Source organism: Entelurus aequoreus, linkage group LG05, assembly GCF_033978785.1.
Source record: "Entelurus aequoreus isolate RoL-2023_Sb linkage group LG05, RoL_Eaeq_v1.1, whole genome shotgun sequence".
Taxonomy (NCBI): domain Eukaryota; kingdom Metazoa; phylum Chordata; class Actinopteri; order Syngnathiformes; family Syngnathidae; genus Entelurus; species Entelurus aequoreus.
The window spans coordinates 71,176,762-71,197,633 of NC_084735.1; the positions used below are offsets into that span (position 1 = coordinate 71,176,762).

The 20,872-nt window shown below is 39.0% G+C and overlaps 2 protein-coding genes across 2 annotated transcripts in view; one reads left to right on the forward strand and one right to left on the reverse strand.

Moving 5' to 3' along the window:
- Positions 1 to 516: 516 nt before the first annotated feature.
- Positions 517 to 15,850, forward strand: adad2 (adenosine deaminase domain containing 2). Its single transcript, XM_062048792.1, has 11 exons — positions 517 to 806; positions 4,804 to 4,912; positions 5,186 to 5,306; positions 5,381 to 5,461; positions 8,042 to 8,158; positions 8,755 to 8,905; positions 13,293 to 13,463; positions 13,536 to 13,750; positions 13,823 to 14,057; positions 15,336 to 15,468; positions 15,555 to 15,850. The coding sequence occupies exons 1-11, from the start codon at positions 697 to 699 to the stop codon at positions 15,663 to 15,665; spliced, it is 1,554 nt and encodes a 517-aa protein (XP_061904776.1). The 5' UTR covers positions 517 to 696; the 3' UTR covers positions 15,666 to 15,850.
- Positions 15,754 to 20,872, reverse strand: part of LOC133650966 (adhesion G-protein coupled receptor G4) — a 32,281-nt gene continuing 27,162 nt past the window's right edge. Inside the window, exons 25-31 of the mRNA XM_062048787.1 lie at positions 20,603 to 20,871; positions 20,431 to 20,536; positions 20,270 to 20,348; positions 16,913 to 17,114; positions 16,730 to 16,831; positions 16,518 to 16,658; positions 15,754 to 16,434 (exon numbers count right to left, since the gene is read on the reverse strand). Coding sequence (XP_061904771.1) covers positions 16,307 to 16,434; positions 16,518 to 16,658; positions 16,730 to 16,831; positions 16,913 to 17,114; positions 20,270 to 20,348; positions 20,431 to 20,536; positions 20,603 to 20,871 — 1,027 coding nt within the window. The 3' untranslated portion in view covers positions 15,754 to 16,306. The remainder of the gene's footprint in view (positions 16,435 to 16,517; positions 16,659 to 16,729; positions 16,832 to 16,912; positions 17,115 to 20,269; positions 20,349 to 20,430; positions 20,537 to 20,602; position 20,872) is intronic.

Sequence of the window (20,872 nt, forward strand, 5' to 3'; positions counted from 1 at the left end):
GTCTTTTTTTGCCATTAGAATACATTTATATATATATCTCTCTAGAGGTCCACAGGATGGCGCCAGTGTTTTGCAATCTGCTATAAATTTGAGGGCACAACATTAGGTACACCTGCATGACGATATCCAAAACAAAAGCTGTGATAAATTCTGTGTTAAAGAAGATACTAGGTTAAAGTTAATTGAAAAGTATGTTTATTGTGGTTGTATTTTGAATTAGTGTAGAACGGCACGCTTTAGTTACTTGAGAGGAACAATTAAGAGTTTCAGTTCTACATCACAAGCTACAACAAACACAGTAATACACATTAATTGTAGAAAAATAAGACTAAGTGAACACTTACCGGCCACAGCATTGTGTAAACTCGAGGAAACTAACGATAAACCTAACAATACAAACAATTTACGCTGCAAACTAATTTCTTTGTTTTTAGTAAGGCGCCTCTTGATTGGTCTACAGAAACTCTACGCCAATCAGAGAGCAATTTGCTCGTTGGTGTATACGAAGAGTAAGGCGCTCCCTTATTGGTCAGTGGCTATCACTTGTTAAATACTATGCCAATTAGAGTATGTCTTATTCTTTTGTCCCTTTTTTTGTCATTGGTTGGTTTACGAGCAACAGCGGAATTGAACACAGTTTGGCCAAATCGAGAAGACAAAAACGGTGTTTACTTTTGCAATAATAGTTGATTCAAGATGAGTCAAGAAGTACGGAGTCCAAGCGGAAGTGCTGCTAGCTTTCTGAGCGGCCAACGATGGAACCGAAAATGCCCTCAACTAGTCCACTGGACGGAGGACACTTTAAGGTTTGTTAGTTTAACATTCTGTCGTTACGTGACAAAAACATCAAAATGCAAAATATCTCAAAGCAATATTGACACCATTGCAAAGCCCTTCGAAATAACTTTCCCCTGGTACTCGAACATCGCGATAGGCCTACTATTGGGAGCTACGACTTGTTGAAGTTAAGAATGAATGGCTTTTTTGTCTTAAATTATCCTATATTTTGGAAAATGAACTATAAAAGCTCATAGTTCCCTTACTATGTGTCATAAATGCATGAAATATATAAAAAAACAAATGGATTAGTTGATTATGTTAATAAATATGTTAAAATTTAACATACCGGTAGTGGTTTTTCAACCACTGTGCCGTGAGATACAGTCTGGTGTGCCGTAGGAGATTATATAATTTCACTTATTTGGGTTAAAAATATTTTTTGCAAACCAGTAATTATAGTCTGCAAATTATGTGTTGTTGTTGAGTGTCCGTGCTGTCTCGAGCTCGGCAGAGTAACCGTGTAATACTCTTCCATATCAGTAGGTGGCAGCCGGTAGCTATTTGCTTTGTAGATGTCGGAAACAGCGGGAGGCAGTGTGCAGGTAAAAAGGTGTCTAATGCTTAAACCAAAAATAAACAAAAGGTGAATGCCCCTAAAAAAGGCATTGAAGCTTAGAGGAGGCTATGCAGAACTAAACTAAAACTGAACTGGCTACAAAGTAAACAAAAACAGAATGCTGGACGACAGCAAAGACTTACTGTGGAGCAAAGACGGCGTCCACAATGTACATCCGAACATGACATGGCAATCAACAATGTCCCCACAAAGAAGGATAAAAACAACTGATATATTCTTGATTGCTAAAACAAAGTAGATGCGGGAAATATTGCTCAAAGGAAGACATGAAACTGCTACAGGAAAATACCAAAAAAAGAGAAAAAGCCACCCAAATAGGAGCGCAAGACAAGAACTAAAACACGACACACAGGAAAACAGCAAAAAACTCAAAATAAGTCACGATGTGATGTGACAGGTCATGACAGTACACCTACTTTGAGACAAGAGCTATATACATCAGTGTGTGAATGTGTGTGTGTGAATGTGGAAATAGTGTCGAAGCGCTTTGAGTTCCTTAAAAAGGTAGAAAAGCGCTATACAAGTGCAACCCGTTTACCATTTTACCATTTACCATATTGATGCATGCTTGGTTATGGTTTAAAGTCTTATCCAACAATTACGACAATGACTTTTTACTGTCAACTAAGCTTCGTTTTTTAATGATTTCTGCTGGTGGTGTGCCTTCAGATTTTTTTCAACGCAAAAAATGTGACTTGGCTCAAAAAAGATTGAAAAACACTGTTGGTTGAATCATATCGGGCAGCACGGTGGAACAGGGGTTAGTGCATGTGCCTCAAGAAGGTCCTGGGCTCGGGGTCACATAAAAAAAATATATTTTCAGGTTGTGGCAGCTATAACTTTGACGTGGCGGTGCACCACATTCAGTTACATTAAGGGGAAACTCTGGTTTGCAGTGGCGAGCCGTGCGTTTCCCACTTAGGCCTTCAGTGATGTCCGACTTCAATGATTACCTCTCAATATACCATAATTGATGTCACCACATGACCATTGCTGGAGAAACACATTCACGCACCACTGGGCATTGTACAAAACGGGTTATTTACTGGCGCATTTAAAAATCAATAAACCCCCATCAGCAATTAAAACATATCTTATGTGGTTCTGTCAAAATTAAAATTGCAAAAAACATATTAAACATGAAAAATTAAAGAAATAAAATATCTGAACTCACATTTCATCGCCGGGACAGCTGAGCTAGCTTCGGGGGTTGGCCGACATCGTCTCACAAGATGTAGTTTCTCTTTAAATATCCTTCTTGAAAATGGCCTTGCAAATATATGTGTTGTCTTGTCTAATCATAAAATATGCAGATGGGGCGTGTTGGCTGAGTTCTTAAAGTTTACTCCACAGCGTGCTCATCAAAAAACATCCAGCTGCCGGCATATCTACATTCAACAACCTGAACGGGGCTACTGCGCATGCCCGTCACTACTGTGGCATGCTGGGTAATGGAGTTCTTATGTTACCTAGTTCATAACATCACTACATATCTGCCTTAGGCCAGCTGGCAGGCCTTACTGACAACAACTCGTGATCTGATTGGCTATCGCAACTGTCTGTCAAATGTTTGTGTCCGTTCACTTACAGTGCACGGACGCCCGCATTGTTGATTCTGAAGGCCCCTGGCAGATTTGGTACAGCACGGCAACATAAGCTAGCTGAATTCTGATTGGATAAAAACTATATAACCTAAAAACAACAGCACTGGAAGGAGCATAATATGACACGAAGAGAATAAGAATAATTTTAGGTATTTAGGGAAAGTAAATAAAAAAATACTTTTATCTTTAATTATGATCACAATTTCTGGTAATGTTAGGCCAACACAGAAGGCCTTGCTAACCCTGACGGCACACCACTGCTGGTATGTATGGTATATCAATATTCAGCCAAACAATATCGGGATATGAGTTTTTCCAAAGTTTATATTGCCCAGTCTTACCCCAGTGTTAGTGACAGTGTTAGCACAGTTTAGGGATGTTCTCTGTTTTTTCTTAAGGGTTGAAAAAGGCCTTGTGATGGCATTGTGTTTATATGTATGAGTGCACATGTGTACGTAAAATATTGTGTCTTGATTTTTTGCACTTTTCGTAATGAGATCCGGAAATGTCTAAGTCGAGGTGCTTCTGACAAATGTGAACTCCGTCATCAACCTCTGTGCTCTTCAATTAGTCCAAAAATAATCCCTACACTATGGTTGTCCCGATACCAATATTTTGGTACCGGTACCAAAATGTATTTTGATACTTTTCAAAATGAATTTCATTTTTGGCTCCATTTTAACAAAAAATCTTACGATATGTTAAACATGTGGTTCCTATTGCACTTAAATAACAATTTTAGAAGATTAAAAGTGTATATTACATATAGCCTGTCATAATGTAAGATTAAGTTAGAATATAACATAAAGTTTTACTGACATTATATTAAATGTCTTACGATTTTTTGTTGCCACGCTTGGTCTGTGCTTTAAGAAAAATACAATCATTAGTAAATACTAAAAACAATACTATGGCTAAAACTACATTGATAAGACATGTAGCAGGTAAATCACACATTGTTAATGATACAACACAAATTGTAACAATTTGTTACAAAATTTCAGTCATTTCACTTGCATTAGTTTGCGCCACGTGGGTGGTTTTAACTCCACTAATATTTGGCATTAAGCCAAACAGCTGTGTGCACGTCTCGTATCTGTATGGGCACACCAGGGGAGCTAAGTACTGTAATACTTGACGATCTGACTCCTTGTTATTTCATTGTTTAGCTAAGTTTGAAGCAAAGGTGGTAATACTTAAATCATGCCACTTTTGGTGAGGCATGTTTTAAAGCAGCGCTTTCAGCGTGGCGCTTCCGTGTTGTAAGCGTCATCTTCACGCAGAGTTTTGAAGCCCTAATACCTCCATATTGCGCTTCACGCACCCTATTTATTAACTTGTAGAATTGTCTTTCTTTGCCATTTTTATTCTCCTCCCTGTTTCTGCTTGTGCGCTCTGTGAGGGTGCGCGCAGACACACTCAACATGCTCCTCGTCTCTGTACGTTACCGCCGCATGGCAGCATGCGGATGAGAAAGAGTACACATATTTTTCAAAGGCAGTAATATACCGTTTTCAATTAATTAACGTTGTGGTGCTTTAATAATTCCTGTATACGTACAAAAAAATTTACACACATCGCTAACCACTTTAATTTTAGCAGTCACGAGTCGCCGCTGCAATGGAGATGAGTAGGTCAGCGGCCATTGTACCTTGTACCTACATTCTGCTGCCGTAATTGTCTCCTCAGACATATTTTTGCTATAGCTCTGACTTCCATTAAATATTACACGTACAAAATTATGTTCTATGTTTTGTTACCCAAAATCTGTCTGCCTTATAGTCATGATGACGATGTGAGTGAAGAGACTTGCAAACCAGCAAGAAAGATGACGTCCACACCAAACCATGCAGATGTGCTTGAACCTGGTACATTCTCATTGGAAGATGAGGTAAATAAATAGAGCTGGTTCGGTTTCAGAGAAAATCAATATTGATAAAAACAAGTTAATGTATGCTCCTGCAATTTCCTGATATATTTTATGAAGGATAGGGGAAGTACTGTTGTTTAGTTTATTAATTTAAACATGCATACAGTGGTACATTGGAACACATCTGGTTTATAGTTTACAATTGAACATGTCCATAAGGGAGTGTGAAGAAGCAGACCTTGAATTAGAGCCTTAATGATGATATGATTACTAACTTCTGGTATGCTTCTTAAGGAAGAAGACAAAGACCCTTTCTTCTGTGTGACTGACATGTCACTCTCTGAGTACGTGTTGTCAAATGGAAAGCTCATTTTGGAGAAGACCGAGGAAACTGGGATTGGTGTAGAAAGTGAAGGTACAATTTTCACTTTAGGTCGGCCTACTGTATTTGATCATTGCCTTTTTAATGATCTCACTCTTTGTTTACAGCCTGTTCTGATAATGTTGTCAAAAATTCCACTGAAAGACCCACAGCACTGGAATCTTCATCTTCCCCTGTGCCAGATTCAGGTTCTGTTTAAAACATGACAAATAGTAGGTCTGTACTTGGGATCGACCGATTATCGGCGCTGATATATAAATCAGTATCAGCCTTTTTCTTCCCCCCACAAATACAACAGAACAATCCCCTCCCCCTTATCTCCTTGTAGTGTTGATCGGCGACAGCATGTCTCCTATGCTTACATGAACTTGTCAAAAATAGTAATTTTTTTGCTGGGAATTCCAGATTTTGTCCTTCTTTCCTGGAGTTTCCCTCCCGTTGTGTGTGTTTTCGCTACTGCAGCGAGTCGCAGGTCAAGCCTCCATTCGCAACACTCGCAGCGTGGGCACATTTAAGAGCGCGGCAAGTTTTTATGTTCCGTGATTCAATCAAATACCAACGTGATAGAGATCGATGGAAATGAAGATGACAGAAAATGTATCTCTGCCAAAAGTCTACCTTTTGTGTAAATTAACAAATAGGAGATTTAAGAAAGAAAAGAAGGCAACAGCTCACAGTAGGCCTGGGCTATATATCGATTTTATCGATAAATTTGTGTTTTTTGTGTCAGACGAATTAAAAAATTAAAAAATCTTATCTTTTTCTCCTCTTGCTACGGCATATTCGTTTGCCCCCATGAGCTCAGCTCATGCTCTCACCCGCCCCCTTACTTCCTAAGCAGAACTCCACAAGTCTAGCAAAACATGGATAATGCTAACGAGAGCGAGACATTTGTTCCAAAGAAAAGAAAAGTGTCTGCGTTAGATTTGCGGCAACAAGAGTGGAACAAGTGCCTGCACGCTGCAAAGTTTCGTTAAAAAAAGGCAGCAGCACAACAAACATATCTAAAACAGCATCGAGCCGAGTGGGAGAAATGCAACTCTTTACGAGGCCACAGCAACAACAACAACAACAGACTCCACCTAAGAAGCAGCTTACTGTGGTGGAATCATTTACACAAGGTACCATGCATGATGAGAAAGGAGAACAATGTACAGAGCGATCACTAAAATAGTCGCTCTGCACATCCAAACCGGATAGTGATATATTACATGTGCAATGAAGTGTACATTGTCTTTGATATCAGTACACACTAAAAAGGAGCCCAGGATACTTCAGGGAAAAGCCTGCGTTTATCCACCTATTAAAACTAAAGGGTTATCTCAATGTTTTACTTGCTTATTTATTTGCATACAGTGTACATTTTTATTTACAGTAGTATTTTATTCAAAACAAAAGATATGTTTGCTTCTGATTGATTGGTATTACTGTTTAATGATTATTGGTACCTTTTATTGATTTATTAGAGTTTATTTGCTTTTAATGTCCAATACTAAATTTTTATTTACAGAATTATTTTATTCAAGACAAAAGTTTAAGTTTTCACATTATTAATCTCAATGTTCGAGATTTTTATTTATTTGTATGCAATGTACACAATGCTACATTTTTGTTTACAAAAGTATTTTATTCAAGCAAGTATTGCCTCCCAGAGGACGCACTTAATTTAGTTATTTGATAATTATTGCATAAAAAGTACAATTTATATCTGATTGAAAAATTACATTATACAACTAAAATGTTGCTAAGAGTAAGAAACAGTGTATGCAGTGTCATTTCAAACTGCTAGTTTTTGATCAAATAAAAGCAAAACTTGTATTGAATTATCTCTGTCATTTGTATTCACTGGTTTCTTTAAAAAGTAGGGAAAAAAATTGTAAATCTTTTTTTTTTTTTTAAATAAAAACGGAGATTCTATTTTTAGGCCATATCGCCCAGGTCGAGCTCACACTTTATGTAACATTCATAACAAAAATTATGTCTGCTAGCTTGGAAAATGTCTCACCTATTACATAAAGGAGCCCAGAATTGTTTGTATTTAACTGTTTGCCATATTTACAAATCATATACTGTATTTCATATCAACCATATTGAGAAATCATTGAGGTAAATTGTGTCACAAATTGAGAACAGGAAGGGATATATGTGTAAGTAATTGCTAAGCAATGGAAAAGGGGTAGGATTAAATTAGCTTGGCTTCCTCCTACTGCTTTTCGGACATGTAAATAGAGAAATAAAATAATGTGATGTGTCATATTAAAACTGTATACATTGTTGAAATAAACTTTAACCAAAAAATATTTCAGGGTGCTTCACGAGAAACCTTACAATGTATTAAATCTATTAACTGCTATAAAATTTAATATATGCCGAGTTATTGTGATGTAGAAAAAGCACATATTTTTACAAATCTTCCCAGGAGATTTCCCATATTTTGAAATGCAAATGTTGATGCTCCTCTGAGACGTACGTAATAAAGGTGTTTGTGAAACCATGTGATAATGTTTGGTGCTAAATTAACCACATCATTAGTGCGGCATAAAACAGTACGTCTCTGCTGGTCCGACGTTTCCTAAAAAATAATGTATAAAAAAACAACTTAATGCCTTGTCCAGCTGTTTACTGATGTATACTATTCATGTTTAAAAAACTAATAATCAGTATCGGTCCTGAAAAAAAACATATCGGTCTATCTGTAGTGTGGACCTGATATTGTAGCCAGTAAGTGTTCATTACACTGTATCCTGTCTTTTTACTTTGGTCCACAGAGTACCACAAAAAGCACATGGCAGCCATTTGCAGTGACAAGTTTGACAGCCTCCTGAAGATGTGTCCTAATTTTTACGGCTGTAAGAGCCACATGGCAGCGTTTGTAATCGTAAGAGGTGAGTCCACTATCTCACTATGGTCACTTTCTGTTGTCTCAATGTGTGAATAAAACAGTATTTAAGCGATACATGTTTTTAGTAGCAATATGTTATACAGAATTTCCAAGGTCCCATCATAAAATAAACATAAAACACAAAAATAAAGTAAGGTGAATTAATAAATTTCATGTGATACAGTACAAGTGTAAAAAGTAGTTCAATAAAGCTCGAATAAAGATAAAAACTGCTCACCTTTTGAAAACACCTGATGTTGTTTGGTGTTGTAGTAACAACACTCACTGTCACTTATTGGCTTGTGATGGACTGAGCATGCGCACCTTTTACGATGTCGCAGGAAGTTTAATTTATGGTTCTATGGTTACTATTGCACTTTTTCATTCATTCAGGTTCCCAAAAAAGTTAAAGAAAATGCAAAACACACTCGTGGAAATTTAATGAAAGTGCTATTTTTTGACTTTTGTGGCATATTAGCCCTTGGCGCACCACTGTATAAATCCATCGATTACCTCCTGGTCCAAATCCATATTTAACTTGACATTCTATCCTGTAGGGCTCGTTTCCTGATATTTATTTCCTGTGCTTCTATCCTACAGAGGTGTCAGACACAGCTGGCCGTGTATGTGATCAGTACCAAGTGGTGGCGCTCGGAGCCGGCTGCTTCAGCTGCACTAATTGGCTTTGCTTCAACGGCACAATGCTACACGACTGTCACTCCATCGTCATTGCTAAGCGGGCACTCCATAGGTACACAACATGGTCTTCATACTGAGGGTTTGGCATGGTTGGGACCCGGTTCTTACGTTCCGATAGACCTGAGCGATATGGCCCTAAATTTGATTTAGGTTCTCTTCCCCCCCCCCCCCTCCCCCCAATACAAATGATCATTCAAAACAAGTACTGACAACACTTTTCTTTGAAACAAATGTCTCGTTCTTGTTAGCGTTAGAATTAGCCAGGTTTTGCTGGATGTGTGAATCTCTGCTAAGGAAGTAAGGGGAACGGCGCAAACTACTGGGGGAAAAAAGTATGCCAGAGCAAGAGGGGCAAAAATTATAATTTTGTATTTTTTTTTTTTTTTATAACGTCTGCAACAAAAAACTCTATATATAGATAAAATCGATATATTGCCCTGGCCTACGTTCCGATTCTCCCAGAACCGTCCACTATTTTAAATTTAAATTCTTGTTTTCAATGCTCAGTCCACCAGCCGGAAGAAATAGCTGCCACAAAGCAGCTTACCGTACTGTTTATCTCCATATACCATGTAGAGCCGCTCCCCTAATAATTATCCATTGCAGCAAATAAAGTACATTTATTACAAGTAGTATTATCTCTGGAGGTCGAGGCTAAATATGTTCGACACAGAGGAAGTACAAGCAGGAGCAAGAAGCTGATAGCCAAGCTAGCCGCTAAACTAGCTTGAAACAACAGAAGAAATAAGTGCTTAATAAAGTTTAAGAAGTGTAGACGGAAGCACGTTACGGTAGAAAGTAAGCACCTTTTAGCAGGAACTTAACAAGTTGATTATAGTGAGAGAGGATAATATAACAACTGTTGGGCTGCTCTGTTGCTGTGTAGCAGCCTTTGCCAGGCATACATGTAAGGAAATCTCAGCTGCATTTGACGGATTGATCCATAAATCGATAGTGTTGATACTAAAGGTAGTATCACTATATGATTGATACTTGAGTGATTTGATCACTATTTTTGTTTTCGCAATCTTTTTTTTTTTTTTTTTTCAATGTTTACAAACTGAGAATAATTCCCTAAACACGGGAGGACTTTGAGGGTAAAAACCAAAGGATTTCAATTAGTAATAGTTTTTTTTGTTTAGCTATTGTGTACTATTGATGTTGTTTTGCAATAATTGTATGTATAAAAATTAAAAAAGGAACTAGTTTATATATTGTATTGGAATTGTTGAGCTGTCAATACAACTCACCATAAATACATTTTACATTTACAGTTGATACATGTGATCGGCAGCCAACAAAACTATTAATTAGAACACCCCTATCTCTAACACATAAACAGGTTGAATGTAGATCTTTTTTTGAGGTTTTCAAAAATAAAGTGAACAATTTTTGAACGTGTACTCCTGTGGAATGAAAATTCATAACATTTACACTGAACAAAAATATAAACGCAACACTTACCATTTTTTGTGAGTTGAACTCAAAGATCTAAAACTTTTACTAATTACACAAAAGACATATTCCTCTCAAATTTTGTTCACAAATATGTAAGGGTGTAACGGTACACAAAAATTTCGGTTTGGTACGTACCTCGGTTTAGAGGTCACGGTTCGGTTCATTTTCGGTACAGTAAGAAAACAACAAAATATAAATTTTTTGGTTATTTATTTACCAAATTTGTAAACAATGGCTTTATCCTTTTAACATTAGGAACACTATAATAATTCTGCCCAAAAATAGAAATAGCTCTGTGTGTGATGGATGTGAGCCACCACTAGGCTGATCAGTGCAACAGCAGGCAGTCATGAATGATAAGGATAATAATAACATACATATACACACAGGGTCGATTGCCAGGGTTAATGTGGTCAACATATATCAAATAAAAACTAAATAAGATAAGGCTCAGAATGGTTTCTTAACAAAACCTTTCTACATATAAAATGCTTTTTTTGATTGATTGATTGATTGATTGAGACTTGTATTAGTAGATTGCACAGTACAGTACATATTCTATACAATTGGCCACTAAATGGTAACACCCGAATAAGTTTTTCAACTTGTTTAAGTCGGGGTCCACGTTAATCAACATTAAACTGCCTCATGTTGTTGCTCGGATTAAATCAAATGACAAAACGTTTCTTCTACATACAAAAAGTGCAACATTAAACAGTTTCAAGTCAACTCAGCCTCAGATTAACTTTTCTTTTCCACCCCCAGCCTTTAACCATGGTGACTTTCACTCAATCTTCATGTTTTTTGCCAGAAAAATCAGTTTATCCACATTTTCTGCAGAAAGAGCAGACCTGCTTGCAGTTACAATGGCACAGAGGTAGCAGGTATGGCGAGGTAGTGCCTGGCTAACTTGGCAGTAAGAGGATATATGGGCTCATTGTTCTTCCACCAAAGAAGTGGGTCAAAATCTAGTTTTTAATGCAATATGGTCTTAAATCTGCTGCTATAAAAACATTTGTTATTGCTTTAGCCCTGCCTGACTCGCCGAGGAGAGGCTTCGTCTCTGTCTTCGTTGACGCGATGTTCAAAATGGGTTAGCATATTTGACGTGTTGCCAGAAGCATACTCTACCGCTGCTGAACAATGTCGGCAAACCGCTTTTGCTTTGTCCGCCTCTCGTCCTCCATTGTTTTATCGCACCGCAAAGCCGAATTATTCCCAAACGGGAGATCTTAACGAGGCAGAAGGGTCTTCCAGCTCTAACTTTTACATGTTGTCGTAGCCCGGTTGCTGCTAGCATGCCGTGTGTTGTGCCTCGATGTGCATTGTTTACACAACGTGCGGTGCACTACTTAATATGTCCGTGTGGAAACTCGTTCGGTACACCTCCGGACCAAACCGAAACCCCCGTACCGAAACGGTTCAATACAAATACACGTACCGTTACACCCTTACAAATATGTCTAGAGCTGTGTTAGTGAGCATTTCTTCTTTACCAAGATAATCCATCCCACCTTACAGGTGTGGCATATCAAGATGATTATGGCACAGGTCTGCCTTAGGCTGCCCACAATAAAAGGCCACTCTGAAATGTGCAGTTTTATCACACAGCACAATGCCACAGATGTTGCAGGTTTTGAGGGAGCATGCAGTTGTCATCAGCTGTTGCCCATGAATTAAATGTCCATTTCTCTACCATAAACCGTCTCCAAAGGCGTTTCAGGGAATTTGGCAATACTTCCAATCGGCCTCACAACCGCAGACCAGGTATAACCACACCAGCGCAGGTCCTCGACATCCAGCAGGTGCACCTCCATGATTGTCTGAGATCAGCCACCCAGACAGCTGCTGCAACAATTGGTTTGCATAATCAAAGAATTTCTGCACAAACTGTGAGAAACCATCTCAAGGAAGCTCATTTGCATGCTCGTCATCCTCATTGAGGTCTCAACCTTGTCGTCGTGACCGACTTGAGTGGGCAAATGCTCACATTCGATGGTGTCTGGCATGTTGGAGAGGTGTTCTCTTCACGGATGAATCCCGGTTTTCACTGTTCAGGGCAGATGACAGACAGCGTGTGTGGGAGAGCGGTTTACTGATGTAAACATTGTGATTTAAGTGGCCCATGGTGGGGGTGGGGCTATGGTATGGGCAGGCGTATGTTATGGACAACGAACGCAAGTGCATTTTATTGATGGCATTTTTAATGCACAGAAATATCGTGACGAGATCCTGAGGCCCGTTGTTTTGCCATTCCCCCAAGACCATTACCTCATGTTGCAGCATGACAATGCACAGCCCCATGTTGCAAGGATCTCTACACAATTCCTGGAAGCTGAAAACATCCTAGTTCATGTCACCCATTGAGCATGTTTGGGATGCTGTGGATCAGCGTATACGACAGTGTGTTCCAGTTCCTGCCAATATCCAGCAACTTCGCACAGCCATTGAAGAGTGCACCAACATTCCGTAGGCCACAATCAACAACCTGATCAACTCAATGCGAAGGAGATGTGTTGCACTGCGTGCCTTTTATTGTGTGCAGCCTAAGACACACCTGTGCAATAATCATGCTGTTTAACCAGCACCTTGATATGCCACATCTGTGAGGTGGGGTGGATTATTTTGGCAAATAAGTGCTCGATAACACAGATTTATGAACAATATTTGAGAGGAACAGGTATTTTGTGTATATAGTAAACATTTTAGATCTTTGAGTTCAACTCATGAAAAATGGGAGCAAAAACAAGTGTTGCGTTTATATTTTTGTTCAGTATATATTCAACTTCAAAGGATTGATATTTATATGCTGTTTAAAATCAGCCTTGTGAGAAATGTATTGTACCTTTTTGACCCTGCCTCGCTAAAGAATTGGAACCGGACTCGAAACAAGAAACTGTAATCGTCCTAATTCAAACAAAGGCCAACCCTATTCTTACTTTGTTTGTGTTTCAGAGTGCTGACATTTTCTTTGTATTTAGGTTCCTCCACAAGCAACTTTTGCTCTTCTTTGAAGCCGACCCTCAGACCAAAGAGTGCTGCATATTCGAGAGCAGCACAGATGGACCACAGCTTCAGCTTAAAGCGAAAACCAGCCTGCACCTTTACACCAATCAGTGCCCTGAAGGAGCCGCTAAAAACTTCTACTTGGGGTTGGTTTTGTTTGCCCCTGTTTGTACAGACACTATTCACCACATTTATATTTCAATGAATGGCATCCTTAGGGGCTCGGCCCACAACGTTTGGAACCCTCTGAAGCTACAGTATCACGCCAAGAGCCGGCTGGTTCCGGCCTTCTACCTTGACCCGAGCTACTGGGGTGCCAAAGTCTGTTCCATGTCAGGCACTGACAAGTTGTGCGTGTGGACCTTCGTAGGGGTACAAGGCGCTCTACTGAGTCACTTCATCCAGCCGATCTACATCACCAGCATGGTGCTTGGTAACAAAACACGGCAAAGATATTCCGCTCAAATATACTGGAGCTCAAAGTGTACACGTTAACATCATGCAGGAGGTCAGAAAATGTTCAACGACCAATTGGCCGACATCACTAACGACAATCTGGGCGAAGGCTGGGAGGACATCTTGCCTTCGACCTACAAGAAACAGGACATTGTCTTTCTGCACTGGGACGAGGAGGAGGCAGCAGAGGCATCGCAGCAGCCTGACGTCCTCAGCGTCAACTGGTGCCTCGGAGACAAAGACATTGAGGTGGTGGACAGCAGCAAAGGCTTCATCGACGACAGGTAGCTTTGTCGTTTCTGTCAAATGCCTTCGCACAAATCTACTTGCCACAGTAAATTGTGAAGTACAGTGAGACCTACATTTTACGAACTTAATTGGTTACTGAACAGGGTTCGAAAATAGAAAAACTTTGTTTATTGAAGCAAATTCCTCCATAAGAAACAATGTAAACATGAATAATGGGTTTCAGCTTTAGCAAAAGTCAATTTTAGTACAAGTTTGTACACTTTGAACACGATATAAAGCACCATACAATACTGTATATCATCCAACAAACATAACAAGGGGGCGATGGATCAACTTTCTATTTAATAACAAAGTCAAAACAACTTCTGCTAACTGAACTGTACCTCTTCCTATGCAGCTGCTACTAACTGAACTGTACCTCTTCCTATGCAGCTGCTACAAACACACACACTGTCACTAGCCTTGTTTTGCAATCAGTTTGAAATCATAAAACTCTTTAACAGTGACAGCCAGGTCGCTACAATGATTAGAAATTTAAAAAGAATAAAACAACATTACCTTGTTGGTTAATCTTCGTGTTCAGCTGAAGAAAGGGGTAGGGAGGAGGCAGTGTCAACTGTCAACAACGCTGTAGATACTTCCTGAATGTTTCAAACCACACATCTTCTTTGGACACATATTGAGCCGTCAAAACGAGAAAAAATGCTGTAAAAATGTTTTTAGAAAAACACTAAATAGCATACCAAGTAGCAATTGGCACAGTTGCTAAGGACTGCACTGCTTTGCTGACATAGACTTATTAGCCCGCTCATGGATGAAGCGTTTGTACACTGAGACTAGATTCGTAAAACAAAGCATATTTTTATGCTATATGTTTAAAACATTTTAAAGTTAGTATAAATGAGGGGTTCGTAAATCGAGGTTCCGCTGTATGTGTGTGAGTGACAGACTAAAGGCTCTGACTGACAAGAGGACAAGCCTCTTGATGGTTTGCCTCCTAATTGTAAGACAACCTGTCTTTTTCAGACGGCGCTCCAAAAGTGTTAGTTGCATTAGTCTGCGACTTATGAGACACGATTTTCAGAACTCAAATTATCAAAACTACAGAGTCACAAAACCAAACTAGGGTATTGTTTTCGCATAGGAAATTATAGTTTGCATACATTTTGCAGTATTTGTGGCACCGAGTTCACATTAAGCAACAATTAGTATGTCAAAGTTACAAAATTTCCGTGGTTCAAGTTTGCTAGAACTATGGCAAACTGAAACTCTTGACATACACCTCACTAATTTTTTGTGTTATCACCTTGCAGTTCCCCATCTGTGAGCGGGCCCGGCTTCTCCAGCAGGCTGTGCAAGCGAGCGCTCTACAGTTACTTCCGGCGAGTGGCCCCGCTGGGTGGACATGGCTACTTGCTGGATCTTCCCACCTACCACAGTGTCAAGGTGAAAGTTTTTTCAATTTTTTCTTTTTTTTTCTTTAACTGTCTGCTTAAGTAAAATCGATCATGTTGTCGTTTTCTGTGGCACAGGCAGAAGCGTCAGTCTACCAGACAGTCAAAGAGCTGGTCAAGCAACACTTCCTTAGCATCAACGCCGGACCCTGGAACACCAAGAAGCTGGTGGACTGCTTTAGCGCCTGAAGACACTCACTGAGGTTTAGTTCATGTTAATCTGTACAACAAGTGTAGATTTAGTTCATGTTAATCTCTACAACAAGTGTAGGTTTAGTTCATGTTCATCTCTACAACAAGTGTAGATTTAGTTCATGTTAATCTCTACAACAAGTTATGTTGGTAAAAATGAAGTTTCTCTTTTATGGTTGTTTACAACTGCATTTTGTTGTTTTAGTTGAAAAGTATACGTTTTGTTCTGTTGATATTCAATATGAAGCCAGTTTGGAGAAGAGCGTACAATTTGGAAGATTTTGTCATGGTTCACTTTATTACACAAATTGGTGAGCTGTTAAATATGAATTTTAATCTCTATAGAAAAGTTAGTAACTACGCCACATCATAGACACATATCAAAGATGCAAATATAAATGCAGTTAGTGTTTAAGAATTAACGTTTTCCTCCTAAAGTTTAGAAAAAGCAACACGAATCAGACTTGTATCACGTCACACACGTTTTTATGTGCTTCATGGTCACAATGTCTTTTCACCAGTTGCTTGGCAACAGGCTCCTCCTCGGTCCTGATGCAATGTTTTCATAATGTGGCATTTAGCCGAAACAATGAACAAGAGCGCTGCATGATACAATTAGGGAGAATTACTTAATCTTTTCAGTGTCGACTGGGTTCTACAGCTGAGTGGGGGGGTTCCATAGCCCTGGTGGTGGGGTTAAGCACGGCAGCCACACCTGGATAGCTCATCTGGGCACGTGGGAAAGTCAAGGGATTCATAAAAAGACCTGCAGGATTGATTTAAGTATCCTAATAAGAAACTGCATAAACTCCCATTGAGGCTTAACACATAATCAGTGGTGGTCCTCACCCAGGTCAAGTCTCTTGCAGGACCAGCCCCTCTGGCTGGACTCAGAGGACGCCGAGGTGCTGTCAGTGGCGCTGGATTTGACTGAGTGGCCTGACGGAACCCTTTGTCTGGGTTTAGCAACGGATGCAGAGTGGCTCAACTCTGAAAGACGACAGGTTCAACATTCAATAACAACATCTCCTGTTGACTGACTTAAACCTGGGAAAAAGTACCAGAGTGCTCCTCAAGTCGAAATTTCCCTAAGCACAGATGGATCCTCCACTGTTTTCTGACAGTTTCCTTCATCAGACAGTGGAAGAGGAAGATGAAAATTCCTGGAAAGATAACAAAAACAAAATAATGGAACTACAGCAGCGTCCACCGTCACTTAAGGCCGCTAAGTGTGTCACCTTTACCTTGCAGGCTGTTAAGCACGGAGAACATGTACAGAAGAACCAATCGGGCTGGCCCAAAAGTAAAAAAACCCACAGTCCACGTGAGTCCTAGTAACAAAGTCAGAGTAGCAACACCCTTTAGGTTGTGCATCAGTCCTCCACGGGTTCCAGCTGGACTGTTGGCCTGCATATGCCGGATCTGGATCAGGACCACCACAAAAACCTATATTTGATGGTATTCAGAGGAGAGGTGCATTAATTGTTGGAGGTGTTAAAAAAAATCTATTCACATCCAAAGTCCATCCATCCATTTTGTACCGCTTGTCCCTTTCGGGTCGCGGGGGGTGCTGAAGCCTATCCCAGCTGCACATCCAAAATGGCAATTGTTATTTATACGGATTCTCAATCCATTCATTATTAGAAAAAAAACATTTTAAGAATCAAAGATGTTTTTTAGGCAAATATCCACGCAAACTCCTGCGTATATGACAGCAGCCTAGAGGAGCTTTAGTAACCTGTTTTGAGAAGGTTTTTATATAATTGTTCTATACTAAATAATATATTGCGAAAATTGGAAATCGTGTTGAATCAGAATAGATTCTGAATCGAATTGTGAGTTGTTAAAATATTCCCATTTTTAATTATTAGTGAGGTTAGTGTTATTATTTCGTAATTTCAATACAAAAATACATGTCATCTTACTAAAATAATGCTGAATAGTTTAAAGTTAAAAAGTACCAATGATTGTCACACACACACTAGATGTGGTGAAATTTGTCCTCTGCATTTGACCCATCCCCTTGGGGAGCAGTGGGCAACCGCGGCGCCGCGCCCGGGAATCATTTTGGTGATTTAACCCCCAACTCCAACCCTTGATGCTGAGTGCCAAGCAGGGAGGGAAACGGGTCCCATTTTTATAGTCTTTGGTATGACTCGGCTGGGATTTGAACTCCAACCTACCGATCTCAGGGCGGACACTCTAACCACTAGGCCACTGGATGGATTACATCTTACTATAATTGATTATATTAGTGGGGATAGTAAGTTAAAGTTAAAGTACCAATGATTGTTACACACACACTAGGTGTGGTGAAATTTGTCCTCTGCATTTGACCCATACCCTTGATCACCCCCTGGGAGGTGAGGGGAGCAGTGGGCAGCAGCGGTGCCGCGCCCGGGAATAATTTTTGGTGATTTAACCCCCAATTCCAACCCTTGATGCTGAGTGCCAAGCAGGGAGGTAATGGGTCCCATTTTTATAGTCAGGGTGCATTCCGGAAGATAAGTATAAATCCAAGGTTGTTTTAAAAGGGAATCGATTGATTTTATCAAAACTACAAAAAGGAAAACATTTGGATTTAAGAACAGCAGACTTTATATGACGTTTTACACGTTTAGAAATAAAGATGTTAAGTCTATTTCGCCCGTCTTTGACATCAAAACAAAAGTTGCTGATACCTACTAAGAAAGGTCACGACAGACGCACCCGCCACAAGACAGTATAATTAATTACAACACAACAACTTTCAGCTACAGCACTATTGCAAAAGCCACAACGAATAAAAACGACACAACAATGTAGGCCAAAAAAGACGCGACCGACAAAACAGAAGTGATAGCGGAGCACGTAACGGCGGCTTTTCGAAATACAACAACATAAAGTGTGACACACAACACGCAACTGAAACAATTGTTTCATAAGAAAGAAAGAACTAGAAAAGATGGATCAAGGAGGCTATGAAAATTAAGAAGCTGGGGGCCAATGCTATCAACAGCTATGAAGGGACATACATGCATCTGCACACCTGGGATGCTGTCAGTCATCTGTGACGCCAGAGTGTAGAACAGATACTGTATGGCCGAGTCGGTGGAACTTAATTTAACAGGTAAATCTACTCTTTAAAATGTTAGTTGCTGTACTGGTTAATTCAACCTAAAGTGTTGGTTGCGCTTAATTCAAATAAGATGTGAATTAATTGGCCATTAATTGTTGTTTACTTGCTTGTTTGTATCCATAATTCATTTATACACAATTTCCTTACAAGAAATAACTGGAATGTAGGAAACTTCAACTATATTGTCAAATATGCAGTATTTATTTCACAGTCATACAGGTTGAATTTTTTGGGCCAAAAAGTTACTGAATCGATTTCAACTCACTGAAGCGTTTCACATTGAATATTTTTAAAGAAATTAGATCATTCCTGAATTGTATCGACAACCATTAATATCGAATCGTTGTTAAAAGTGATCGTTACATCCGTGGGGGTTAGTATTATTATTTTGTAATTTCAATAAAAAAGATACATTTCATTATCTTACTATATTTGATATTACCTAAGTATTTTATTGGGTGTGATTTAATTTTTAATAACATTTATTACTATTATTTATTATCACTAGTACTAGTAATATAATGCATTTTCAAGATTGAAATATAGTGTGTTATTTGATTACATTATTAATACTACAGTATTTTTCTTTAAATCTTGCCCAGTGTTAGTAATACTAATAGTAGTACATTGAAAAATAAGTAATACAATACAATTATATTGAATTGTATTTTATATACTTTTAATATTACTGTTTTTTAATTATATTTTATATACTTTAAATACTGATTTATTTCATATTAATTATGGGTAGTACTAATAGTATATATAACCTTAGATAAAATACTTGTATTTAATATATTGGAATTAAATTAATACATTTCCAATATTTTAGGTCATAATGATTTGATTATATTACACAAATATATCAATATATTTATGTTTAGAATTTTCAGTTATACTGTAGTATGACGAAAAAAATCTATTAAATAATACAGTATACATTCGACAATACCGGTATATGATTAAATTATACAAATATTTTTAAAAAGTTTTCTAAATTTAATATTTCAAGACTAGCTCTAGTCCACACCACTGCATACTACAATCACATCACACCAAAAGTGATGTGTATTAGAGCAGTGGTCCCCAACCACTGGATTGGTACCGGGCCGCGGCCGCACAAAAAGTAAAATTTTTTATTTTTTTTATTTTTTATTTTTTAAAATTAAATCAACATAAAAAACACAATATATACGTTATATATCAATATAAATCAATACAGTCTGCAGGGATACAGTCCGTAAGCACACATGATTGTATTTCTTTATGACAAAAAAAATAAATCTTTTTTTTTTCAAGCATTGACCGGTCCGCAAGTACAAAAAGGTTGGGGACCACTGTATTAGAGTATGTAAGCGTCCCTAATGTGGCCAGTAAAGTTATTTTTTAATAAATGCTATTATGAATCTCAAAGGGAAATCCACGCTTTCATGTAGGATAAGTTAAAACTGCTATCTAGTAATAGATACGAAGTACGACTTACAGCAATATTAAAGAGGAACACCAGCAAGGCGTAGGCGACCACAGACACGTAGAAAGTGATGTCATCCTGAAGCCAACAGCTGCAGACATAATGGTGATAAAATCAGTATAAAATAAATTATGATTTCTCGCTCTATTTGTAAGCGCTTAATGTCAACCTACAAGTTGTCAATTGGCTCCAGGCTGGTAGGAGCATCCGGGTAGAGTTGGCTGCCATATGCTTCTCTGTTGACAACGAACACCAGCACACAAATGACCAAGGGGAGGCCTGGAAACACGATGACAAACATGTTTGACTCCCCTCAGTATTCAAAAGTTGCCGCCTTTAACTCACCCCATCCCAGAGCACAGAACTTGAGTATGTAGGCGGGCACGTAGGCGTTGAAGACCTTGACGAGGGCGAAGTACATGTTGACGCCCTCCAGTCCCATCCAGGTGAAGGACGCCAGCAGGAAGTAGTGCAGCGCTGCTGCGGCGGCCACGCAGAGGCCTTCCACACCCCAGGTGGAGAGCCAGGAGTTGAGCAGGAACGCCAGGTTCAGACCCAGCAGCGCCAGCGAGAGGTTGATGAGGATCTTGGAAGGGTAGTCTCGCCGGAGATTTC

What these genes read in the sequence shown, in the direction of transcription:
- adad2 (XM_062048792.1), top strand. Translation starts at nt 697, where the DNA reads ATGAGTCAAGAAGTACGGAGTCCAAGCGGAAGTGCTGCTAGCTTTCTG. An exon ending in CATTCTCATTGGAAGATGAG is followed by an intron (nt 4,913 to 5,185) that starts GTAAATAAATAG and finishes ATGCTTCTTAAG; the next exon opens with GAAGAAGACAAAGACCCTTT. An exon ending in AAAGGCTTCATCGACGACAG is followed by an intron (nt 14,058 to 15,335) that starts GTAGCTTTGTCG and finishes ATCACCTTGCAG; the next exon opens with TTCCCCATCTGTGAGCGGGC.